Source organism: Tubulanus polymorphus, chromosome 5 (assembly GCF_964204645.1).
Source record: "Tubulanus polymorphus chromosome 5, tnTubPoly1.2, whole genome shotgun sequence".
Lineage (NCBI taxonomy): Eukaryota > Metazoa > Nemertea > Palaeonemertea > Tubulaniformes > Tubulanidae > Tubulanus > Tubulanus polymorphus.
The window spans coordinates 17428334-17453962 of NC_134029.1; the positions used below are offsets into that span (position 1 = coordinate 17428334).

Consider the following 25629-nt stretch of genomic DNA (forward strand, 5'->3'; position numbering starts at 1 on the left):
CAAATGCAACACCCTAAAAGTACATGTTACATGGATTGGGCTGTGGGGGCCATTCAGAAAAGTAGTACATGCTGAGCCAGTTACATTTACTACAGACGTAAAACTTGAAACAGTACATACTTTATGGAATTTAACCAATGAATAACATGTCATACCTTACTATATCCCCCTAAATATAGTTAGGGTATCCTGGAATAAGGTTGAGTAGTGGATTGTATCCAATGTATAGCCTACATTTCTTGATAGATTTTCTTCAAACTCAGTGTGATGATGTAGACAGGTGAGATGTCCACTCCCATTGAAAATGGAGGTTATCATCCATCAAATATGGCCGCCAGGGCAGCCATCTTCAATTTCTTGATAACATGACACAGCCGGCAATATCTGACGGATATCCATGAAGCTCGATGTGAGAGCAAAAACCAAGTTAATCTCTCTTCTCGCCTTTAACCAATAATTTTTACGAAGTCAATGAAAAATTAAAGTGAACTCGGCCGCTTTTGAAGTATATACATGTATGTACAATATTTTTGTAGCTTGTCTTCGATTTCTTGCCCCTTTACTATTTGCTTATCTTGGATTTCTTCTCGTCCTATTTTGATAAACTTGTTAGTCAGGGTGAATGGTTGCACCACTGACTTGTTTTATTGGTTTGCCTTTCATGGCCTTTGGCATACTGTTCTAGTTTGACATTGCATTCAGTCAAACAGATTTCAAATGCGACATCAGAGGGGCCAGCCCCTTTTCAAGTACAAATAAATTTTCCAATAACTGTTCCCGAGATGCTCTTACAATGCATCTTACAATGCATCAAAATACAATATTTTCTAAAGGGAGGTCCCAATTCTTTTCAACTTCCTGTCGACTTGAATATGTAGGTACTGGAATGAAAAAGTGCCCTGGTTTGTGTGCTCTCCAAAACTGCAGGAATGACCACATGTTCAACCAGTATTGAAAAATTAATCCTAACCGCTACATCAGATTTTCAGACTAAAACCCTACCTCATACAATAAGAAAAAAAAAAAGTTTTAATGTAACTACATGCACAAGAATATCTTTTATTTCATTCAGTTTTTCATTCATGATTCTAGCAACAGACTGCAATAACATAACTGATTTATATCAACTGCTGTTGAAAATTATCTGCCTTTATAATACCAGGATATGTTCTGGTGGACAACTTAAAAGTGCTTGTAAAGATCATAAGATAGTGAAGCTCGGGAATTCAGGGCACCATTGGGGAGCAGGAAGGCAGTGCTATCCCCCTGAAATTCAGGTACGATCGGGCCTTTTTTGCTATTACTTGTGCTCTCGTGCCCTTAGGCATATTGTTATAGGCCTAACAGTTTTTATTTGGGTATATGAGAATCATATATATTATATCAGTTTTCGACACTTAAGGTAACTGCCGTCTAAGGTTTCTGCCCCCAACATTGAAATGCTAGGTCCTGCCCTGGGTTTGAGGTATATTATCGTTGATAGATACAATTTAGTGCTTGCTATAACCATGGACGTATAAACAAGATATGTCCATGCTATATGTAAGTTCGTGCATTGCGTAACCAGTGTTTCATTTGAATATTTCATTCTAATTTACGCTTAGGCTTTTGACTGCAGAATAAACACATTTATGTGTCTTGTATAGAGTATACGCACAGACAATAGGAAATAAGTTGTGCAGTTTCATAGGGTCACAAAGTTGGATGTACAAACTGGAGTTAATTAAACTAGTTTATGGTAGTGAAGTGTACAGAATTACGGGGCCCAGTTACATAGTCATGGCTTAGACTTAAGACCAATTTACGACCATCTTAGTTCTATTACCAATCTAACAACTTAAGACAAGTCAGGTTTAAGACCTTTTTCGGACTTAAACCAGGCCCAGAAGTGTAAGGCCCATACACATCACCTTTATAAATAGATAAAATGTAAATAATAGCGAGTGATCACTCTGACTCCACCAGAGGGCGCTCATGGAGTCAATTCATCTAGTGGAAATATATGAAGCAGTTCCCATTCTAAACTAAAAGGAGAAATTACAGTGTAGGTATAATTACTCCAAAGATTTTAGAAATCAAGGTAAGTCTACTCAAATGCTATTCACCTTCGAGTTAGATGATTCAAAATGATTTAGAGTCTAAACACAAACTTTTTACCTACAGCTAAGTAGCCGGTACCTCTGAATACAAGGGAATTCATGCGATTCATGTGAGGGGATAAATATTTTGGGGCCAGGCCTTCAGTACTGGTAAAAATCAAGATTCTTATTTCATTTGACGAGTTTATGTAGAACCCCCTTTCCATAGCAAATTTGTTGCTTTTTTGGTGTTTTTATAAACATTTAGTTTTCATTTTTATCTGTCTGACCTGTCAGACCTACAGCAAAGTCAGCATGTATTTGTTGATATAATAGTGGAAGGTGAGAGGCTATTTTTCACATATATTTAGGTAGAGTGAGATTATTTGGTAATAGGTGAATGTGGGGTGTTAATAAGTACCTGGTATGGTATTACATGTACATGCATAATTAACTTTGTACATCCAACCAATTTGTCCAGTTAGAATTATGTAGATATAATATGCATGTATACAGTAACAATGCAATAGCATACTCAGATATACCAGTATATCATAATTTTCACCGTTCATTTCGATGTGCTAAAAATTCTGACTTAAAATAAATCCAACATTTTCAGGGTAACACCAATGTTGGAAAAAAAAACATTGAAAATTCGCATTAACATTTTCATTAATGCTTTTAACTACCAAAAGAACTCAAAATTAACAACAGCTTAAATATAGTTAGGTAGGTCCTCCTGCATGATGATAGCTGAAGATAATGAGTAAACCATAGAACTATAAGCAAATGGGAAAGCCTCAAAAATTTGCTAGGCAATGCTAGTAATCTTGTGATTCGTTCAGCACCTCACTCTTAGTGATGAACGATGGATATTCTAGACTAAATTTGCCAGTCTCAATTCTTAATTAGCGTTTTTCATTTGTAAGTCTTGAAATCTTGAAAAACGCTATCCTCAATGCTCGCGGAGAAAATATTACCAAGAATCTATTGGTTATCCCAGACAGCGAGGGCCCTGGTTAATTTCAAAGATCGCAAAGGCAAATGTATGGTGACATCACAGAGTCAGCGTTGAGTAAACCAATGCAATAATACTGACTCTCCTTGGGTGAATCTAGGGGGCAGTTCTACCTCTTACCTGCTTGGTTCATTTTTATCTCCTCTAATTGCTCTTTATTCTTAGTAGGCCCCTGCCATTTAGATCGCCCTACTTCCTACAATGATTGTCATGGTGGTAAAATTTTACCCCAGAAATCTATCATTAGAAGGCTCAATAACAAGATAATAAATCCTAACTACAGTATGTTTCTTATGGTTGTTTAAGTTGTCAAACCTTCAATTACTCAAAAACTAGATAATCAGGTACCATTATGCTATGCATAGCAAATTATAATGAGTACGAACATCAAGGTACACCTATCACACTACAATCTAATAAATGGGATTCTGGTAAACCTGAGGGTTGCTCCGATTTTTGTAATGCAGTCTTAGCTAAGTCGGATTATAGCTACATCTACACTAGCTCATTGAACCCGGGTTTCAATGGACGCAGGTTCAACGAAAACCCGCATTCGCAACGAGTAGCGTCTACACTTAACTCAAGAGTCTTTTTCAAGAAGGGTTTCTAAAATCCGGGTTTTGCGGAAAACTCTGCATTGAATCTGCGTTTTCGAGCGTAGTGTAGACGTATAAGATGCAAGTGTAGACGTAGCTTATATGAAGAAAAGCAGACAAACATTGCTAGCATTTTCAAAGGAACGATATACATTGTACCAGTGTATATACAAGCAGCGGAGGAACAGCGGAATATGTGTGGAAAACAGCAGTACAATACTTACAGACATGCTTACATGTATCAATCTACTCACATCAAACTGTTTCAGAGTTAATAATTCTATTCCTGAGGTTTAAGAGACACTCGCTCATCATAAAGTAGACTTCGTGATACTAATTCAACAGACAGCAAAAACATTTACATGTATACACCAGTAACTAAAAATATTCAGTTTATCTAAGAACCAGTGACAGAATTCCCTTATTTGGTCCTATCAAACTCCTGGAGCCAGTTTCGCAGGGCAAAATCATGATGTCGCCGACGACAACCTTTTTGGGATTCTCTTGGAATGCATTCATTTCAGTTTAATCCTGATTAACTCCGTGAAACTGGGACCTGGAATGAAATGAAGTTAAAATTGGGATCATTGCAGCCAAGCCTATCACAGTAGTACTAGCTGCTAGACATACGTATATTGAAAATCTGAACGTATTGCTTGCAGTAAAAGCCGAACAGTGAAAAACATAATATCATTCATTACCGAACAAAAGCCTCACATAATTTACATAAACTTAAAACTTCCTGCTTTTAACAGTTTTGATTATTTGTATTTGATCCAGCAAAAAGCCCAGCGAAAACAGCGTCAGAAAAACTTAAATGTCTTTTCAAATGCAAATCAAACACTGCTTGTCGTGCACTTCAGAATACAGCAGAAACTTGTTACAGCCAAATTAAGGGGATATCACATCAAAATTTGAGTTCGTTATGACCAATAAAAACACAACGTCGAAGTTTGCAAAAGCCTTGAAAACATTGGGCAACATTTTTTGTGTCGCTTTTCGCAATATCGGACATTCGTTCGTTAACTTCTACGCTCTAATTTGTGACGACTCGCATCATAGCGGTCTGGGTTCATGCAATCCTCGAACTTCATCGCATAGATATGGAATGTTTATTTGACCTTGACCCCAGTCAGACAGCGAATGTTTCGACGATAATCGATGTAGAAGACGGTGAGCGATAGCGTAACCTTCCGTTGTTTCTAACTGCGATAAAACCATTACTACTTGTCTGAAAATGAAAGAATGAAATATGCATAAAATCAAAACAATTACACGGAAAATACCGACTCATCCCAACTCAAATTAATTGGGAACAGTGATAACCAGCAGTCAACTATGGAAATGGAGGGGCTAGATTGCTAGATTTACTGATGTCATCTGAATATTGAATTATTTTCCAATTATTTAAATCATAAATTAAACACACACTGAAATGAAAATTGAATGAATGTGTATTGCTCTAGATTTTATCCACATTCAGAACTCCACTCTGGATATCTGTCCCATAACTCATTTATGTTCAGGACCCAGAAACACAATTCTTACGTCGATATAATTTGACTTTGAAAATATTATAGCTCAAAAGTTAACTCTTCACTCACAACATTGGAATGGATCCAGTTGATTTTACTTCATTTCCAAATATTTTACTCTCTTGAGTCATACGGTACAGCCTAGAAGAAACTTAACTCTGTTTTCGTTTGTGTTTAGTTTTATATCGTTCAAACCGCGTTCTGTAATTCATTTGTGCTTAGTTCCGAACGCGTTCGACACTCGTTAGCGGCGAATATCCGTTTCAGAATAACGCGTTTCGCTGCATCCTTATGGGTGCAACGAAACTTCGAAACGCTCCTATTAGGCGCTTATAATGTTACTCAATGTATTTTACCATGTATGTCATCCAAATACAAGAAGTTGCACTTGAAAAGAAGGGAGCTGCTATTAATACATATGTGCATTCGCTGTGCGTGCGCCAGATACGTTAAATTTGAACCGCAGTAGTAACTAGTTTGATTCCCGTTTCTATTTCGTTTTATCAAAAACGAAAACGCAACGATCTCCGACGAACGCATTATGAGTTATGTTACTTTAGGCTGTACTGTACTTTTGTTACTACTATGAATGTTATAACTATAACATATTGCACATCAGTTTTGCAAAATTTGTATACCTATTTACATATACTAACAAATGATAGATTAAATAAAGATGCAAAGAATGAGCTGGGTGCGCCACCTAGCGGTAGAATTAGGCACTAAATCCTGTTTTTCAGTGAACGACAATGACGATGACCTCATCCTCATAACTCAGGAACGGGGTCGAAATTAGAAAATTTGTCCTGACAAAACTTAGCTTTTGGCCCTAGGTACAAAACATATCCAAAATGCGATGGGAACTAACGCAAAGTAATTTCGAGATAGATTATAATTAATATAGATCGTAATAGAGATGGATTTGAGCCTGAGGATGGATCTCTTTGTCTCACTTACGACTACTTAGCTTTGTAATTGGTTAGCCGAACTTAATGAAACTTGAGTACAATGTTAGTATGAGGGTCTAGTTGTGCAGTGTAAAGAATGAGCCCAGTGCACCACCTAGTGGTAGAGAACTAGACATTAAAAGCTAGTTTTTAATGACATAACCTTGAAAATGACCTCAAAGGTCAAATTGGGAAAATGGCTCTATAATATTTTGTCCCTTGGCCTGCAGTATCTATAAACCAAGTTTCATCAAGATCGGATTATGATTGTAGGATGAGTAGCGATTTCGAGATTTTACAAGTGCCACCCGTACAGCGCCCCCTAGAGATCAAATGAGGAAAACGGCTCTATAACTTTTTAGCCCCTGGCCCATAGTATCTACATACCAAGTTTCGTCAACATCGGACAATAATTGTAGGATGAGTAGCGATTTAAAGATTTTACAAGCGCCACCCGTACAGCGCCCCCTAGAGATCAAATTGTGAAAACGGCTCTATACCTTTTAAAGCCCTTGGCTTGTAGTATCTGCATACTAAGATTTGTCTACATCGGACAATAATTGTAGGACAAGTAGCGATTTACAGATTTTACAAGCGCCACCTGAACAGCGCCCCCTAGAGATCAAATTAGAAAAACGGCTCTAGGCCTATAACTTTTTAGCCCTTGACCCATATTAGCTTCATACCAAGTTTGGTCAAGATTAGAAAAGAACTGTAGCACTAGTAGCAAATTGAAGCAAAAGTTTACGGACGGACAGACGACGGATAATAACTCTAACCCATCAGCTCCGCTGTCCTTCGGTCACAGCGGAGCTTATAAAATCTTATGAATACATACATGTACAATAGTATATATATATATATATATATACCTGTGTAATGGTGCGATGCTATCTATAGTAAACATATCTCCACGCGTAGAGACTACGTTATGACTCTCAGAACAGTTACATTTAATATGAAGAAATCGATCCGGATGACGATTTTCAACGACTACGATTATACCGGACCATCCCTGCGATAGATAATACGCTGTCATTCCTTCACGACCCTGTGAATAGAAACATTGGTATAAACATATAATTGTTAAATTCATAATAGTTAAATATTTCTGAAAAGTAAGCCCAGATCTATTCATTGGATGAAATCGAAAAATAACATTATTTCATAGCTCAATCTGATCTGCCGTCAATCACGTCAAATTGAACAGAAGTTATTTCTTAAGTAGTAAGTTGGCAAAAATGACAGGTTATATTGCTTAATTCTTGTGTCAAATATCACCCCAGCAACCGACTTCATCATCAAGCCATAACTAAGAATACCAGCTACTACTCCTTCCCCATAGGAAATGCATCACTCTTGTCATGAAATATGTTTCACAATGAAATTGAATGTGATGATTCTTGAAAAGTGTGACTATGGCTTTTTGCAATTTAGTAATGCGACGTATGGCTGATTCATAGAGTGATCATTATCATGGATTAACTCACGTGGTGTGGTTTGCCTTTAGCGACAGTGAGTTGAATAATAGCATCTGCTAACATGACTGCAGGTACATCAAGCTGATCTACTGTCACTTTCTTCCTACTGTGTATTACCAGTACAGAGTTCACCCTTCGCTCGCTGTGTATTTCTACAATACATGTATATATATATATATATATATATATATATTTATATATATATATATATATATATATATATATATATATATATACATATATATATATATATATATATATTTGAATGTAATTATATGCCCTCATAGGGTCTTCATTCAAAACAAAACAACCATGCCAGCTCAGTGTGAGCGGAATATTTACGAGTGAAAATCATGAATTTTGTGCAACTACATGTTATTGAAACCCTAGTAAGATTAAGACTAAAATGAAATGTTCTGAGCCAAGTCATTAACACCATCGTCTGGGTATGAGGTTTATATTATGGCATAGAGATATCCTAATTGAAATTCCTCCATGATGCAAAATGACATAAAACTACCTGCTCTCTAATAGGGAGCAATTAGGCAACAACAACTGGTGAGTAGTAAGCAGTTAATCAAAACACCAGTGAGTTTATTTCAGTTTTTGATCTTATCCAGACTACCTACACGTAAACGAAGGTAATAGATTGTTTGACCGAGATTTATCATTAACTGCATTGTCATCAGTGTCAAATATCATCCGGATTAGAGTAAACTGTACCAGACAAGAGAACATTGTAAAAAAGAGAGAGCATGTTAGCGCTTGCAATTTTTAATATCGGTTCTCCCAAAATTATAACTGATTCCTTGGTCAACATTTTCTTCGAGGGGAATCGCTAGAGATTCACCGCTCTGGACAAAAATACAATGTTAACTCAGGAAAATAAGGGAAATTAAAAATAGAATTAAAATTAAACGAGTTGACAAGTACGAAGTCCAGCAGGGTCTACTGTAATACCGAACTTTCCATTCCACATTGTATATTCCAACAACTCTGGGTTTTTGATATACACCTTTAGCCTTGGAAACATTGTCACTAAGTTTCATCATATCCCACATATGACGAACTTACATTACTACTAAGTTGATTCTCTCATATGATCAACTTACCTAATGACCAGTGATTAAAAGCTGTGGTTATGATAGAATAATCTCCTGGTTCCAACATACAATTACAACTGACAAAGCGACGAATTTGTCTGCGACTACTCTCAACTAGAGGACCAACATTACTGCCTACACGCCCGCGGAATATCAGTACGCATAAATCAACAGGGAAATTAGCCTCACTCCCTCTGCAAATAAAAGAAGACTGCCTCTTTTAGTACCAGTCCAGGGTTCGTACAGATATGGACACCCAGAGTTCCATGATTTTCCCTAATTATGAATTTTCGCTGATCAAAGTCTCCAAATTGCCTGATTTGCGCTAAATAACTGAACACATCTGAATAATTAGCAGGAGATTTTCAGTGCCATTTATGTTATAGTTGTAACTGACACAATTCAAGGTTGCCTCAACACTGCAACAGTGACATATCCTTTTTTGCAATGGTTAGGCAGGAAAAGAGGGCACATTTTGTGTCGAGATTATGTGCCAATTTATAGGGGTCTGGGTCCCCCAGAAAATTTTGAAAACCACAGATATCAACATGCATTTTAATGTTTTTAAAAGAAAGAATTGGCACTTAATGCCTATTACAGTTTTTTGACCATGTATTCCAGTCCACAAATTGTTACACTGAACACTCCAAATATGTTTTTAAAATTAAAAAAAATAAAAATTCATATTGTCAATATTGGCCGAAAATTTGTCGCACCTGTCGCACCTGTGGGGCATCACTACTGCAATCACAAAGATGCACTAGAAGGTCTGGGACCCTCCTAAGGAAATTTCTTATTTTTCTGTGGGATCGATGCTGAGTGAATCTGCCCATGAAATTCATTAAGAGAGGAAATAGCATGAATTACCGTATATCAATTGATATAGTTTCAATCATAATACCACATCAGTCATAATTAGATTCATTCATATATTAGGCCACACAAAGGAATACCCTAGTTTCTCATCAGATTTTTTTCTGGAAAATGCAAAGGGCAGGCAAATTTTAATTTCATCGCTTTTTTTTAAAAAAAAAAAGATTGAAATAAAAAGCTAAACCAGAGACTTATAGAAGAGACGCAAGAGGGACCATGTCAAATACTAGTAATGCGAGAAGAACTTATGCAAAAAACCTTATTTAGAACTAAGAAGTTCCCTAAACTTAAAGAAATGAAGTAAAATGAAACGAACCTGTCGCTGCTGTTATCACCGAAAAATGTTGATTACATGAAGGATGAGCATATTAACACCCGCAAAATAAGCCAATGTCGCACATTATTCAGCCAGGCGGGCGAGGAGGTTTTAATTTTTATAAAACCAGACGATCGCATGTTTTTCCGATGCGGCGGGCACATTTGACTTTTCAATTTTTATTGGGGACTTTTTTATGACACGGGCAGCATTTGACTTTCTTGAGAAACTAGGGTATTTCTTCGTTTTGCCTTAAGGCTGGCTTATGTCGACAAGCAACGCGACGCCTACCGACTCCTACCGACGCAACTGAGAGCAACCGCAATCTCAGCCCAGCTTATGTCGACTGCGCTCCGATTCGCAGCAACTGAGGCCGACTAGCGGGATACGAGATCCTCCCAGTTGCTTCCCTGCTTATGTCGGTTATGATTACTGGCAACTGCAACGGCTCAGATGGTCACGTGATAAGCATTTTGAGAATGAATTTGAAAAATTTTGAATTATTGGGAAATATATTTCTATTAGAAAAGCTTTTTCTTTAAGATCTTTATCTTTCTGATTCTGTTTTGAATACAATGTGCTAGCGACATCATATAAAGATGGCCGCTCTCACCATAATTCTACCAATTTCATTTCTAGATCTTCGGTCCAGTCATCTGCCGTGCCGAAGGTTTGGTTTACGTTTTGAACTACTTGAATTTGAAAGTTTATGACTAATTACGAATGACGCTAACTAGCGGTCATAATTTGTACTATGTATATGCGGTCTCTTATTGGCTGGAACCCCTGCGCTCAGTTTTGTCGCGTCGCAGATTGCCTTATGTTACCGTAGGCCGGAGTAGAACATGGGCAACTAGCCGGATACGGTTTTCGACGAGACGGTAGGTGTCGGATTGCCGTCGCCGCTTATGTTGAACCGATAGAGCAGCAACTGGCGGCCTCTCGTAGGCTGCTAGATGCTGCTAATCGGTGATTAACCCAGTTGCATCGGTAGGCGTCGCGTTGCTTGCTGACATAAGCCAGCCTTTAGACCTCTTAACTTACTGTTTATTTTATTTACTAAGGACACCTAGCCAATCTTATCATATCAACCACCATCTTTATATTGTGTAATTGGAGTGGTTGGTAATTTAAGAAAAATAATTAGTGTACACTGCTAAGGGCATGCAGATACAAAGAGTAGATACAAAACAATTGCGAGTAAAAATTCCATAATAAATGAATGAATCTAAAAAGTTTTTCAAAAATTAGAAATATTTCGGATAAATGCAAATATAGTATTTATTTGACAAGTCATTTTGGACTGAAGAAGGGTGGTAGCAACCACCTGAAATATTTCTAATTTTCAAATTAACTTTTTAGATTCATTCATCTACTGCGGGATTTTTACCCATCGTCTTATCATTGGTGTTGAGATTCATAACTGACTCACAAAACAATGATATTCATGAAAATATCTCTTGATTCAAAAATTCCCTGATTTTCCCTGATCTGTACGAACCCTGTAGTACGTATGTTTGCTAACACTTCTAACTCTCAGCTGTTCATTTTATTCACTGTTTATTACAGTCAACTCCCGGTTATCAACCCTCCATTTATCCATCACTCCCGGCTACTGCCAAGTAGAATATTAGTCCCAAATTGATTAATGCTATTAACTTCCGATTTTCCACCCAATTCAATATCATCCATCGCCACACAATTTTCTAAACAAATCTCATAATAATAGTTAATTTTTGTTCGATTATGCACCATCAAAAATATTCAACACATATAGTAGTAACAAAGAACAAATTTTACTTATCGGCAACAAATGGTCTACATTGATCCTGTTGTTTGTAAATCACCTCAAGATGTTATCCTCTAAATCATCACCCATGCAGGAGTCAGATTGATGCATATCAGCATTTTCACAATTTTTCACATTGTGATTTCTGACTTATTTCACAATATTTTCACATACAAAATATGTTAATTCAGAAAATGAAAACATTTGAGTTCAGGCCCAGAGGAATAAATTCGATTGTAGTCTGCCGTTTAATGAAGGCGGAACTAATGCTTGTGATTGCTCTAGGCACGAAGCTGTAAAGGGGTTCTGGGGAATCTCACCTAGAAATTTCCTAAAATTTGATGCCCGTTGAAGTGATTTGTGAGCTTCTTTCAGACTCTTAAAAATATAATTTGGGACACATGAGACATTCTATGAGAAAACAAATTTCATAGTGAAATTTTTATGTGACTTGTCGTGGGCAGAACTCAATGCTGTTACAGAGAGCAATGACGTGTCACACCCCAGCCTACAGGCCTGCTAGTGCTAGTAATTGTAAATCTTTACATTCGCCATGACAAAAAAATGCAAAAATATTCTCGAAGATATAATTCCAAATTTTCACGTATTTCGCATGAATATTCATTTTTCACATGAATCTGACCCCTGCCCATGTGAACATCTATGTTAGGCTTAAAGAACTACCAGTACTAAACTCTCATCAGAATACAATTGATGAATATTCTAAATGATAGAATAAACTTCTTACTACTTTTCATAAAAGGCAGAGTTCAATGAAACAGTTTGTGTATTCATTGAAAACAGCTCGGTAATAACAATAAAAATCCGTTTTGAAATTTCGGCATTCTTGAGGATAATGACAATTTCTTAAACTCACTTATCTGCCAACCTCGATTATCCGCCAAAATTGTGGTGGTCCCAATAGTGGCAGATAACAGGTAGTTGACTGTATTCGCACTCCAGCAGTTGGAATGATACATTTCCTAACCATATTGGCTGGCAGTGTGAAAAAACTCTGCTTCATCCTTAATGTTCATTGATCAGTTCTGAATAATGGCTGATTAATAGCACTATTGCCAACTCTGAGAAGGATCTCTATGACGGCAAAAGATCCCACAACATTATGCCTGGTAATTGAATGGGGTACCCGCAAAATCAGCTATCCCGCCAGATGGCGTGACAAGCAGTAGGTCGTCCGTTGTCAAAATTAGTTCATTTTCAATGAACATTGAACTGGATTTTTAGACTCCTCAATCCACATATTATCACAGCACCCCGAAAATATACATAACTTTCATCCTTCTGCTTGGATATTGGTATAGTTTTCATAAATAATTGATTCACTTGAGAGAAAAGTTCATTTAGATTTAATTGAAATGTAGAAGAAATTGAACGCGGACGACCAATGATCTACAAGTAAACCTGGCGGATCTCGCCTGCCATAAGTGGAATCCTTGATTGCCACAGTAGCACTGCCGGTACCCCATTGCCAAGATCTCACTAAGTACTAACCCACAATATCTCCCAGGTATCATCAAAATATCTTATCTAATAAACTGACCTATCTCCTTCTTGGAATAAACTGAACTCGATTTCTGTCGGCTTCAACACGATGAGGTTGGTAACACTTATAGACTGGCCACCGTTTCCAGGTAGAGTCCCTGGTAACCGCACCTCCCACCAGTCCGGTAATATCTTGCATACATCAATACTGTCAAAATATCTGGAACGAAATATACATATCACTGCCCACCATCACACTCTTTTTTGACACTGTTAAAACTGTTTCAATAATGTTTATATACATTGATACCTAGTATGCGTTATAAGAGGTACTTTGTGAGTCAATGTGCACTACGTCATCAATATTGGTTTTGAAATATCAATTAGAACAGTGAATTTTGGCGTCCATTTTGTAATTACATATAAACATATTTCATGAGTCTTATTATTATCCACTCAATCAACTTTTGTGTAGTTTTGATAATGTATTTTAAGTGGATGTGCCCTCTACATCATCAATATTGGGGCCAGCCTGGTTCTAATCAATTCAATTCATTTGTTGAAATGGTCAAATTCAAAATAACTTAATTGATCCTTGATATCATATCATATTGTTCATTGTCGATAATATCAGGCAATGGGTGTATTTTTCTTCAAGGCGTCAATTAACCTAGTTTACTTAGTTTTCTTATTTACTATCAATTGTATTATACATAATTGGTTTTTTCACATGGTTAAAGCCAACCAATCAAAATTGATTGATCAGTGATGTATGAGGAAATAATTTTCATCATATATCATTGATAACGGAGATCATTTGAAAAATAACATTGTGATTGTAATTGCCAGCCGGCATATAAAGTTCAAATTTACAACTATTTAGTAATTTACAACTTACTTCATAACATCTTCCAATGACATCCAAAACACACCCTCATTAGCCCCGTGAACCATCAGCTGACATTTATGTTTGTCGCTGATCGTTTGCCAACATGGCGATTCATCGGACCAATCACCATTCCACGAGAAATGACCCCATGGATTCCTCAAACGTAACAACCTGAAATTTGTATATCGTAGTACTTTATGATGTACGGAGAGATGCTAAACACGTTTCATCGAAAATTGATTAAAATATCTTCAAATATGCATGAAGTGTGCTGATTTTGGCAGACAATATTGGCTCCCAGTTGGCTATCTTGTTTCTGATCGGCCAATTTTCTGGCCAGCAGACAAGTCTAGGGTAGATACATGTATACAAATATTAAAACAATATCAATGAGGATAAACAGGTAGACCACCAGGGCTCAACTGCAAAAGTGTCCAAAAGTGGTCTTAAATCATAAGTCTTGTCCTCAGTTATTATTTACTAAGATTGGTTAGAGAACCAAGAAGGTCTTAAATCTAAGACATGACAGTGCGACTGGTCCAAGGGGCTCCAAATCTGCATAATAGTTGACTATGGTTATGAAATAATAATGATCCTTCTTTAGCACTAAATACATTCCATAAATACATTATTATACCCTCAGCCCATATCTCCAACTGTAATCAGTCATCTGTCCTAGGGTAGAACTATGCTAAGCAGTCATCCATCAAGCCAGCTACCCATTTCCTCCTATGTGAAGCGAGGCAAGGGTTTGTGGCACCCGCACGGGAATGCCAAATTGGAATCTTCTGATGACTGAATAAGAGAATTAAGTTATTTATTCCACAAAGATTCATACCTTTTCATCTAAGTGAGGTTCTTACTACCTAACTATTACCACATTCTTGTGCAGGCGCAGATCTAGGGAGTGGTTTGAGTGCTAGAGCACCCCCTTGGAAAGTTTCCTTTGTATTATTTATTTTCAACGCTACGTTTCAAACTACTACGTACATTTTGAATATATGAGATGATCAAGCAGTGCCTAAAAATGCTCAGAATGCATGAAAATGAGACAAATTTTTAGAATTACTTGGGGATGACCAGCACTCTCCTCTGAAAATTCTGGATTCGCCCCAGTTGTATATTGGAATATATGAAGGTTTTTAATGTGAATACTGCGTACTGAGAAGGGGTGCCGACCTTCCGTCCGGCAACGGAGACAATTTCGGCACACTACATGTATAATGGTAATGTTCGGAGTTCAAACCAATGATCTGGTATTTCAGATTTGAACGCTCTTACCACTGGCCTACACAGAAAATTGTCAAAACTTTCGTGTAATTAATGGGCACATTCATTAGTATACTGGTATGAAAAGTCTCCAGGACAGATGACAGATGCAAATTTTACAAACCTATTTCCATCGACATCTCGAACATCAAGTATCGAGTACGCGTGACGTGGTCTTAATCCTAACAACTTATACTGATCATCGTCAACTTTCATATTACCAGCTCCGCATGAAGCTCCCATCAAAAATCTATCATACGAAAATTAGAGCCACTATTATGTATCAATCGAAATACAAAGTGTCGTAAATTTGAATTCCATTTCAATGAATCAACTGACCCCGATTCTCTTGAACTGAGGAGACAAGCCCAAATATAGTCTTTATCGACCTGTTCATCTTTACTATCTGTAATATATCGATAATGCATCATCAACTCGGGTTGTATCCTCAAGCGCAGCGCACACAGCAAGACATGAAGACAAAACGCTTTTCGTGACTGTGTGTACCGCTCCAAAACATGGTTTAACAAAACACTGGCGTTTCGCGAAATACAAAACACTTGTTTCCATTCCTGGTGCTGTTGGTTTGTTTCGGTGTGCCAGCGGGTGAACCAAATCATCGAAACACAAATTTTGAGCTTCGCATTCATTTCTTGCAGTGTGCACTAGGCTTTAGAAGGAAGCATAACATCACCCTTTTTTCTATCAAAAGGGGATGAAAATTTTGCTTCTTTTTTACGTACACATGTATATGTACATGTACGTGAAAAGCATGAAAGGGCTACATATGAGATGATAAATCAATTGAAAATGGTTGGTTTAAATATTCTAGCAACGAACTCAGTTATGGTATAGCTAACAGCAATTAATCTTTGAAAAACGAAAATTTAACCGATTTATTACAGCTTACCTTGTAACATTATACTGGTGCATGGAGCTCCAGTTAATGTCACTAAACCTTCTATACATTTACCAGCGATCAGCGCTTCATAACATCCATATATTTTAGCCATAGCTTTCTCTATCAGTGGCACCCATAGCTGTTTCCTTTTTGCCTTTTAAAAATACAATTATCAAACGATGCAGTTTCATGTAATGAAAGTTGGAGTAAAAAACATCGATACGTAACTCATTAAATTCTAGCAGTAAACATTAGTGATTGCTTATATTTTATTAAGATAAACTACTAGGGGCCCAGGGACATCACGCCTACTTGGTGGAAAGCTTGATAACCTGACAATTTCATTATTAAACACTCCCTGGTGAACAAATGCAGTAGGAATGCCCAAATGACTCAACCAATCGGAATCCCAGAATGATGTCATCAGAGGAAACACCAGTTTGTGAACAAGTCCAGAGAACTAGATGAGCTCCAGTAAGTAATATTATCCAGTGAAAATAAGTCTAAAAGGTTCAACTATACGAAGAAACATGGATGGATGGATGAATCTATACAATTCAATGTTGCTATTGCTGAACAATCATGGCCATCAGTCAGCCATCTTGAATCTAATCGCACACATTTTTGGGGGGCTGAAGATGTGCCTAGGGTGCTACCAACTATCAAGACAATCCATTGATGCGTCTTCAAAACTTCCCACAATAACTAGATTCCATCTGAGGATAGACAGATGGAAGAACGAACGGACCACAAACGGACAAAAGATGAATGCAATAGTCAAGTGGGCTAAAATCAGTCTATCTTGAGCAAATTTCTGAATTAGGCCGAATAGTATTGGTAATAACAAAAGATTGTCACTTAAGCACAAGTAATGTATGCGTTCTGCAAAGTTCAAATGTGCTCTCCACTGGGAGAACCTAACAGTCAGCACGAAATTAGAAAATTCCTAAAACATTTCTTAATTGGTACTGATGTAATCAAGAAGGGTCTTATATGTTTTGAGTTAGTAAGTTTAGTAATATCTACTTTTTCAGCTCAAACTATTTTCGGTTGTACAGTCTGTATCTTACATGAGAATAGATTAGTCTATTATTTGAATCGCAAGGCAACAAATCATCGACGATTTCAGTTGTCCACTGTCCATCACGACACAATCGAACCTGATAGACTCCTTCCTCGCTTATCTCCTTTGTGACCATAATATTCTCCACCAGCTCCGGTCGCTCGGCTAAAACAGCCAGGGCACTCAAAAACCTGAATCGAAAAGTAATTGGTAATCAATAAGGTTCACCCTTTACCTAACCCTAGGTCATTGTATAATCCTCGCCTATTGGAGCGTTTTGGAGATTTGTGACATAACGTGTTATCATATCAACGGTTTTGGGATATGGTTCAATCTAGTGGACAGCAGATAATTCATTCGTTCTGTTAGAAGCAATTTTAAAAGCACAACCTCCTCATAAACCAGATATCAGTACACGCTAATTACGAGCTGGGACTAATTCAATATGCATGCACATTTGTGTATAGGCTAGGTGGACTGTGTATAATGTCCAGATCTGGATTTAACTGACGGACTGCAATGACAGACGCGTGACGAGCACTCACATTTTACAGTGTCAAAATTGGTTCATTTTCAATCAACTCGGGACTAAATTTCAAGGCTCTCGAATCCACTATATATTCACACAACCCACCGAAATGATATTAATTAGATTGATTTGTCAACTTAGTCATTGGTATGGTCTTCAGTGATAATTTATTTACTGCAGGGATATTCGATTTTAATTGATGCGAAGAAGATATTGGACATAGAATGTTGAATAGCGAACTGGGCGGATCCTCGCTAGCCGACAAGTGGAATCCTTGATTGCCACGGACGGTTCCCTATTGCGCGAACAGCAGAATGTATATGTATATGCACTATACATATACATATTTGAATCTACCGCGAAACTGGTCTTTTTACCTCCCTCCCATAAATACCATTTCAGCTTCAATTTAAACTTGAATCTTTCTCTGCCTTACCAACAGTTTCCGAGGGTGCCCTGATTGATATCTGACGGTCGAGGTACTCGAAATACTTTCCAATCTAGATTTCTCTCACTGTTATCGTGTACCAGAATATTTGACGGCCGAAGCCATTTAATTGATGGTCGCGTGGTCCGAGTGTCTTTATTGGAACTGAAATAAAGCGAAGTTGGAGCCGGAGGAAATGAATCGTCCACGAATGAAACGCTATTCTGAAAATACAAAAATTTTACGATTCCAGTTTTGATTCGATTATAGTTACATCATTTGATAAAAAACTAATATATATAGTCAGATTTATAACTCATACGTTACTGTGCCTAACACAAGCATTTCTTGGCCCGGAACAACTGTTCACACAGGTGCCAAATGGGCCAAATTTAGCCTCGAGCCTGGTCCGTGCCAAATCATCTTGGGCCAAATCATCTCTGTGTGGTCGCGGCTTTAGGCTATTTGAATCCTGTCAGGGGCGGGTATATGGAAGCGCTCTTAATGTTCTCTTACTAACCACAGTTGATGTGTTATTAGTGCGCATATAACGTGGCCGCGCAAAAGCCAAGTTAGGTTATATATAGTTAGTTTAACAGGTTACTGTTAACTGATCTCGTACCCTTGTGGAAGAGACTGGCATACCATTAGTGTCCGGTTAAAGGTGTGATATACAATGAACTCTAGCTGGCCATTAATCCGAGTGGTGTATTATTGAATATCAACCATCTTGCAATTTTGAAAAAAAAAGAAAATTCTAACAGGCCTATAATAATCTATCATAGGCCCTACGACAATTCGTGGAATTCTGGTCTGTGAAGATGTTGTCGACCAACAATATCATTCATCATGTTATTTCCAGGAAATACCCGTAACCACAGCCTGACCATGGTTAGTCTAACAAAGCAGTAACTGTGTGTTAAGCAGGCATTAGATACTGACAGTGCTCCGTGCACCCGAAAGAAAACTTGTGAAGAAGGGTATTTGGCAAAATTTTCATCTCGAAAGTATTGACAATTTCTGGAAGTTGAAGGGCATTTTTTAGAATGAGCTACAGTCAAGCCTGCTTTAGTTTAATTCATTTGGATCAATGTATTTTACGAGATAGGCCTACGTGAAAGTAAATTACTAACATAGCATGAAATCAAATATAAATGCACCATCTGCATATTGGGAATAAACTGTTCGAGAAGTAACCACAGTGAACTACGACGTTTTAAGTACATGTTCTTGAATTACCTGATTTTAATTTCTCCATGATCATCATCTAAGATTGTTTTCTACTGTCCCATAGTATTATTTTCATATATTTTTTGTCTGAATGGACAAAAAATTTGTCGAAAAGCTGATTGAAAATATACTTCAATTCGACTTCAGCGGGCTTGACCGTAGTTTTTAAGAAAATACTAACTTCACGCAGGTTTTTTCGAAAAACTTACCGCCATACAATGAAGTTTGATTCTCTCCATTGTTTCATGTCCGTGTTTCTCCGCCTCGTAGCGCACATCATCCACCCTCACGCTCGGGCAATGTAGTAATTTCGGTCGCGTCGTCTCCGGGCTTCCTGTATCCAGCGTCGTCTCGCAATTGCTACAGATCTTCGACAACGCGTTATTCAAATACGTGCAGTGATTACATCGCCAAATTCCGGTCGACAAACTTTTACGTTTCACCGCCTTGTCGTAATTCGAGTCACGATCATGTCCGCAAACGCCGCAAACTAGACAAGCATTCGGATTGTCAAGGGTACATTTGGGACATTTCCATATATTTGTTCCACATTTAGGAGGACCTGCGATGACGTTACCTTTGGGCAATTTACACAGGGTGCAAATCGGGCTGTCGATGAAATTTAATGATGCACATACTGCACATTTCCACTGATTGGTTATATTATTCGGACGTTTCGAGGCTAGGCTATCGACGACGGATCCCAGCCGTTGCGACGAGTTACAAGTTGAACATTCACGACTCCAATTCGGATTACACGGAAAGTTGCAGCTGGCACAGGTCCAAGTTTCAGTCGTTGTGTCTAGTTTCTGACTAGGTTTGGGTAAATTAGCATCGGTCGGTTTATTATTGCTATTAACAAACGGTAGTTTATCTAACAAAGTGGCGAAAATAGTTTTAGTCTCCGCAGTAGGTGGCGTTTTATCACCTCCCGTTGAAGTAACAGTCCCGTTGACGCTTACGGAACTACTAGAGGGCGCAACTGTTAGCTCGTCGGGTATCGAAACTGGTAGGCCTATGTTGGAAAATCGTTTGCTTTCACAAATTTCACACCTCGGTAATGCGACGGCATTTAAGAAAGTGCACCTCGGACATTCCCATCTTTCGGAGTGTGTAGGCGACTGCGTTCCGTTCGTTTGTACGTCCAATGCCGATAGATTACGCGGTAATACATTATTGGGCAATTTCAGACTCGAGCCGCTGTCGCTGACACTTCGATGCCACGATTTACGCCGGCCAATTGAGTCGATTTCCGCGTCGTCGCGCGAGTTTCTTCGCCGAATATTACATCGACTGCATCTCACTCGGCCGTATTCGTTGAACGACGTGCAATAATCGCATCGCCACTGAATACCGTTCTCAGTCATCTTTACCAACTATCGAATGATGAAAAGATAAAATCATGATGATGAGAATTTAGAAATTTACTGAATATTGTCGTCATTGATTAATAAAAGTAAACGGTTAAAATATAGTTATTTTCAAAATCTTGATATATTGAATTAGGCAGCCAACAAAATTAACCCCAATCAGTTGCTTGCCGGTTCAGGCTGGTTGGAAGAGTGTTTGAATGAACTGGAACTGAAATTTCCAATTAGGGCCTATGTACTTCGATAAACAGACTATATCAGCACTTCATTTTCCGATTTCAAAATCAAACCCCTTGTTTTGCTCCCGGCAGGTGTGGTGGGTTTGTAAGGGACACTAAATGGAATGAAATCTACGTTAAAATTAATAACGGGGACAATCCCTTCTTTAAGATCGATAGAAGCAAATGGTAGGCCATACATGTACAGTAAGCATGAGAGCAAGTTCTGAGGGTCCTAAATAATCAAATTGCTGATGATTTTGTTTATCAATTGTATTTGTATTTCGGGCCAGTATTTCCTGATGTTGTTGTGACGTGGAGCCAGTGTCCATCGTCTTTTTAAACGTATCAATAGCAAGACTTTTTTCTCCGATTTGTTGCATACCGTACAAAATACAGAAACATTATCAATAACCCCAGAAACTGTATCCCAAACCCATCAGTGAGTGCCTGTGGTTTTATGAGAGAAAATACAGGTTTCTACCATTTCATTTGCTCAGAGGTTGACTGGTTTGCTTACCACTAATGAACAATTTAAGAGATAAACTACTGTCTTATATGTGTGAATTAGCCAATCAGAATGCATTATCGGCAATCCAATAATAAATGCTTGCTACCAATGATTAAAAGAACAAGGAGGCTATAGTTTTGTGCCACAAAGTCTAGATTAGATAATTAATACAGCTTTAATAGAATAATCCTGCCCATCGTTTGTGTGTTGAACGCATCGCGGGCTTAGGTGTACCAGCAATAAGAAAATGTTTGAATGCCGTTGCAACGATCAATGGATCCTGTTTTAACCACGTAGGCCTATATTTTGTTCTAAAAAACATAAATCGTAGACTGAAGGAAAAATAAATATAATCATTGTTAATTGTCGATTTTCTGTATATAGCTGTACCAAATAGTACTGTAAAAACAATAATCTGTTAATCCTATGATAATAGGATAGGCTTATAGGCCTACTATCACAGGGGCACTGGTGTCATCCATCCTCCATCAAATTGTGACAAGCCCCTGCCCTGCACTGTGTGCGTAGCAAGCAATTTTTTACAGTACGTACAACTCTGATACATAAGCCCCTGCCTCTGGTCCTGGTTGTTGTGGCGACATCAATTCGTCACGTCAACAATCTAGATAGAACCACAGGACTTGACACAAAATGATTTTGACCCATCCTAGGTACTAATATTTAAAAAATCTTTTATTAAGCGCACAGCGAGCGCCGAAGGCACGAGCTGGAAGCTCCTTAAGTTAATCGCGCATGTGAGGCAAATTCAAATTTTCTATATTTCTCCATACCGTCCTTCTCAAAAAGTGTAGTTTACATCCGGGACACATGGGCATTGGCTAAATCGCGGCAACCAAAATGACGGTCACGGACGGACTTTCGTCGAAACTTGCGGGCCGCGTCGGCGCGCGGGTAGTTTAAATACGTGAATGAAGGATAACAAAATGATTTTGTGTAATTTTCAGAATATTTACAAAAAATATTCACAAAATAATGTCAAAAAATGTTATTTTTATTTCGTATTTCTCCATAGAAACCGAATGGAAGACTGGATTCGAATCCCACAAAAAGCACAGTCCCTTAGCAACGGGTTGAATTTTCTAGAATAACAGGCGCACCTGTTTCACAGTGTCACTAAGGGTCGAGTCCCGGAGAATAACGCGCCTGTTACAAAATGACCGTTCCCCTCCACACAAGTACTAAATAATTAGTTCAAAATTTTGCAAATCCCTGGGAGTAAAATGCCGTGCGTTTTTTAACATATCGTATCTTTATGTGTTTTTTACTCCCATTTTTCAAACGCTATTCCCTTTTTCCGTTTCGAGTAAAATTCGTATAGGCCTACATACAATATAATCCGTATCTAAAATACCATTGTTCCATTAATTCCGTACCCATGCAACCTGTTGTAATACTTAGGAACAAATTTTTTGTGTAAAAAATATAAAACTATTGAAGCCATGAGATTTAATGTAGAAATCTGACGATTTTTAACTACAGAAAAATTTATTATCGTATAATCGATAAAACAATAGGCTCTCAATTTATAATCAACATTCCCAAACTCCCATGTTTTTTTTGCAGAAAATAAATTTCTTTTTTTTAAATTTCACGGGTCCCTTAATTCGCTCGAAGATCTATGATATTTTGTGTGATTTTCTTTGTCACGCCAAACACCGGGTACCTTCCAGCCGCAACCTATGTTTTATACAATACAATGTAGTAGAACTTGGGTAGCCGTGAAGATTTAATGTTGGCGTACTGACGATACAGAAAGATTTATTCTCGTATGGATGATAACAAAAACGGGCTTATAATTTATAATCAACATTCCCAAAGTATTTTTTTTCGCAAAAATAAAATTCTTTTCTAGATCACGTGATCACGGCGAACCATCGCTCATGGCGGATCTTCAATATTTTGGGCGATTTTCTTTGGCCACAGGCCACGCCGAACACAGGTGCCTTCAACAAAACGTCCTATGTTTTTTACAATATAGAATTCTATGACTGAAGAGGCACTGGCTCGCCTCTATTTATTCATTAAAACTTAAATCTGGCTGTATCTTTACCAAGTTCTTTGACTTTGACATATTAGTACCTAGTGGATACTGGGTCAAAATTCTTTTGTGACAAGTCCCTGTGTCTAGAACACCAACTTGGTGACTTTTTGTCACGAATTTCGTGACAAAAAGTCACAAGTTAGTCAAATTTGGTGTGTAGTAGTAGAGGTAGGTAGTGTTGTTGTGTTTACTGTTTGCCTTCTTTTTACCTCAACTTTTTGACTTTTCTTCGTGAATAAAACTGAAGCTCCTGAACCCATTTTCTTTCCTGTTCATCATGATTACTACACTAGAGCCTAGTAGTAGGCCCGCTTAGAGGAAATTTGGACGGGGGAACATTGCTTTTTTCGCTTTCTATTTTGACAGTAAAGCCAGCGGACGTTAAGGACAGTTTTGACAGATGTAAGTTAGCGACCGATTCGCTCCATTCAATTCAAATCAATTTCTTTCGGACAAAAATAAGACCTATAGGCCTACAAGATTTGGTATCGATATTGCCGCCTGATATAGGCCTAACGTTATATTGAAATAAAGTAAACTTTACCATACAAGTAATTTAGAAACAGTATTCTGAAGCAGGTCTGCAATATAATCCATTGGCCACCAAAAAAGTCCGATGCCGAATATTAGGGTGTGATATAAAATACGGTTGCTACCATTTTCGAAACAGGTTAAACTGCAGCTATGCAGCATGTCCCGTGAGAGGACCTGGGGCCTGTGACGGGACAAGGATGTCCCGTCACAGGTCCCGATGGAAAATGAAAACTTTGCATTTCGTAGACGAAATGTCGAAAGAAACTGCACTCGATTGGTTACTATATACACTCAAAATAATGTTAAGAACATGTTAATAATCGAAATTTGTTCGTAATTTTATTATTTCAGATCAATGATATCATCAAATCGAAACATTAAATGTAATAATGAAGATCGGATCAAGAGAAGACAGAACCACAGCTATCGAAATTTCAATTTTTAGTGTATAGACTGACTCATACTATCGAAAATAAAGTGAATGTATCTTGACAATTTTGGTGCCAATGGTGTTAGTAACCGTTTGTTAAGCGTTACACTGCAAACAAAAGTAAAAGTGGAGGGGGGCAACTTAATGGCCCTAGATCACTCTCGAGAGAGAATTCAAAGTGAGGGACCCGATTCAACACACTGTCCCGTGAGAAGACCCGATTCAACTTACTGTCCCGTGAGAGGACCCGATTTCAAATACTGTCCCGTGAGAGGACCCGATTCAACACACTGTCCCGTGAGAGGGCCCGATTTTAAATGCTGTCCCGTGGGAGGACTCGATTCAACACACTGTCCCGTGAGAGGACCTGATTCAACACACTGTCCCGTGAGAGGACCCGATTTCAAATAATGTCCCGTGAGAGGGCCCGATTCAACACACTGTCCCGTGAGAGGACCCGATTTTAAATACTGTCCCGTGAGAGGACCCGGTTCAACACACTCTCCCGTGAGAGGACCCTATTTTAAATACTGTCCCGCGAAGGAACCCGATTTTAAATACTGTCCCGCGAGAGGGCCCGATTCAACACACTGTCCCGTGAGAGGACCCGGTTTCAAATAATGTCCCGCGAGAGGGCCCGTATCAACACACTGTCCCGTGAGAGGACCCGATTTTAAATACTGTCCCGTGAGAAGACCCGAATCAACTTGCTGTCCCGTGAGAGGGCCCGGTTTCAAATAATGTCCCGTGAGAGGGCCCGATTCAACACACTGTCCCGTGAGAGGACCCGATTTCTAATACTGTCCCGTGAGAGGACCCGAATCAACTTGCTGTCCCGTGAGAGGACCCGGTTTCAAATAATGTCCCGTGAGAGGACCCGATTCAACACACTGTCCCGTGAGAGGACCCGATTCAACACACTGTCCCGTGAGCCAAAAGTTGTTGAATGAGTATCTT

The 25629-nt window shown here is 38.3% G+C and overlaps 1 protein-coding gene across 1 annotated transcript; it reads right to left on the reverse strand.

The window, feature by feature from the left end:
- Positions 1-1048: 1048 nt before the first annotated feature.
- LOC141904947 (calpain-15-like) lies at positions 1049-24072 on the reverse strand. The gene is made up of 13 exons (XM_074793585.1): positions 23918-24072; positions 19757-20923; positions 18327-18541; positions 17369-17552; positions 16308-16452; positions 15737-15803; positions 15522-15647; positions 14138-14299; positions 13298-13459; positions 8768-8952; positions 7665-7807; positions 7047-7225; positions 1049-4923 (listed from the first exon to the last, which is right to left on the reverse strand). Exons 1-13 carry the CDS (start codon positions 23966-23968, stop codon positions 4749-4751), a joined length of 2961 nt encoding a protein of 986 aa, XP_074649686.1. The 5' UTR covers positions 23969-24072; the 3' UTR covers positions 1049-4748.
- Between the last annotated feature and the right edge of the window lie 1557 nt (positions 24073-25629).

Bases quoted from the DNA above. Each gene is read 5' to 3' on its own strand.
- LOC141904947 (XM_074793585.1), bottom strand. From the start codon at position 23,968: ATGGGTTCAGGAGCTTCAGTTTTATTCACGAAGAAAAGTCAAAAAGTT. The intron at 15,804-16,307 runs GTAAGCTGTAAT...GATATATTACAG, and splicing joins CACCAGTATAATGTTACAAG to ATAGTAAAGATGAACAGGTC. The intron at 4,924-7,046 runs GTATATATATAT...TTTCATTTTCAG, and splicing joins AGCATCGCACCATTACACAG to ACAAGTAGTAATGGTTTTAT.